Source organism: Seriola lalandi, unplaced genomic scaffold (assembly GCF_002814215.2).
Source record: "Seriola lalandi dorsalis isolate HSWRI2012SDOR001 ecotype SW California unplaced genomic scaffold, Sedor1 jcf7180001971068, whole genome shotgun sequence".
Taxonomy (NCBI): Eukaryota; Metazoa; Chordata; class Actinopteri; order Carangiformes; family Carangidae; genus Seriola; species Seriola lalandi.
Genome location: NW_019441736.1, coordinates 1 through 1,504, shown reverse-complemented (window position 1 = coordinate 1,504; position 1,504 = coordinate 1). Strand labels below are relative to the sequence as shown.

The 1,504-nt window shown below is 46.1% G+C and overlaps 1 protein-coding gene across 1 annotated transcript; it reads right to left on the bottom strand.

The window, feature by feature from the left end:
• Positions 1-13: 13 nt before the first annotated feature.
• LOC111650956 (olfactory receptor 52K1-like) lies at positions 14-1,173 on the bottom strand. The gene has a single exon (XM_023400913.1). It carries the CDS (start codon positions 1,019-1,021, stop codon positions 104-106), a length of 918 nt encoding a protein of 305 aa, XP_023256681.1. The 5' UTR covers positions 1,022-1,173; the 3' UTR covers positions 14-103.
• Between the last annotated feature and the right edge of the window lie 331 nt (positions 1,174-1,504).

Genomic DNA, 1,504 nt, shown 5'->3' with positions numbered 1-1,504 from the left:
TTTTATTTTCTGTTAGAAATGAGCTTCCATACAGGAGACATTGACGTGTTGGAAAACATACAAATTCTAATGTTTGCTTAAGAATAATTCAGTGGACAAAGCATTAACATGTCAGTGTCTTCAGGATGTGTTGTCGTATCTCTGTGGTCCTGATGCCGTAGATGATTGGGTTGAAGCAGCTCGGGAAGAACAGGTACATGATGCTGAAGAAAACCCGAACAGCTGCAGGGAGACCATTTCTGATCCGGTAGGACAGGAAAGCAGTGAGTACGATGGTCAGGGTGACGGCCATGACCACGATGTGGGTGACACATGTGTGAAGAGCTTTGACACCTGACTTACCAGAACTCAGTACAGAGCTGAATATGACTATGTAGGAGGTGGTGATGAGGAAGAAATCCACCACAGGGATGAGGAACACTGAGGTCAACCCCACCAGACTGTTGATGGTGGTTCTACCACAGGCCAGCTCCACCAAGGCCATGTGCTCACAGAAACAGTGGTCTATTACATTTCTTAAGCAAAATGGGAGCCTCCCTGCTAAAGTCACTACCACCAAGACCACAAACACATTTCTGATCACAAGAGGGATCACAAATTTGAGAAATCTAGGTAGTGCCATACATTCACGGTAGTAGAGTGGTGTGCAGATGGCGAAGTAGCGGTCCAGTGCCATCCACAGCAGCAGAGTTGACTGAAAAGCTCCCAAGAAGTGAACAAAATACATCTGAACCAGGCAGCCAATCAGAGAGATTCCCCTCCAGTCAAACAGGAAGCTCAGCAGCATGTGGGGGACGAAGAACAGAGGGAGGCTCAGGTCCACGCACGCCATGCAAGCGATGAGGATGTACATCGGGGAGTGGAGGCTTCTCTGTGAGATGATGATGTACAGCAGCAGGGAGTTGGCCGACAGCGACACAATGAACATGATGGAGAATGGGATGAAGAGGACGGGCCTCAGAGCTCCCAGTTCACTGAAGCCATCAAGGATGAAATGTTTGTGTGAGGAGACGTTGTCCATCCTCCTCTTCTCCTACAACCTCCTCGTCCAGGGTTTCAGTTCAATCAGCCTGAGAACAGAGACACATTCATCTGTGAAGTCAGTTCAGTTATCCACAGCTGCAGAATATGTCTTTGTAACCTGCTTTCCATTTGCACACAACCAATAAAGAAATGGAGACCCACACTACGTTCATCTTTCATTGTTACAACACAATCTGAAATCTCACTTCTTCAAGCACACAGTCTGTAATCCAGATATAAATACACACATAATATTTATGGTAGTGAACTGCTCTGTGAGGACACCTGTGCTGTGACATTTAGCATCAATCAAATGTAAAATGTAACTTTTAGTTGATGTGTCACACACACAGCTGGAGACACAGATACACACGCAGCTCTCTATCTCTCCTCACAGGACTCAGTGATGGCTGCTAACACTAACATTGATACCTCTGTGACATCTGACATTCAAAGATCATCTGTGAACATTTGTGCTGTG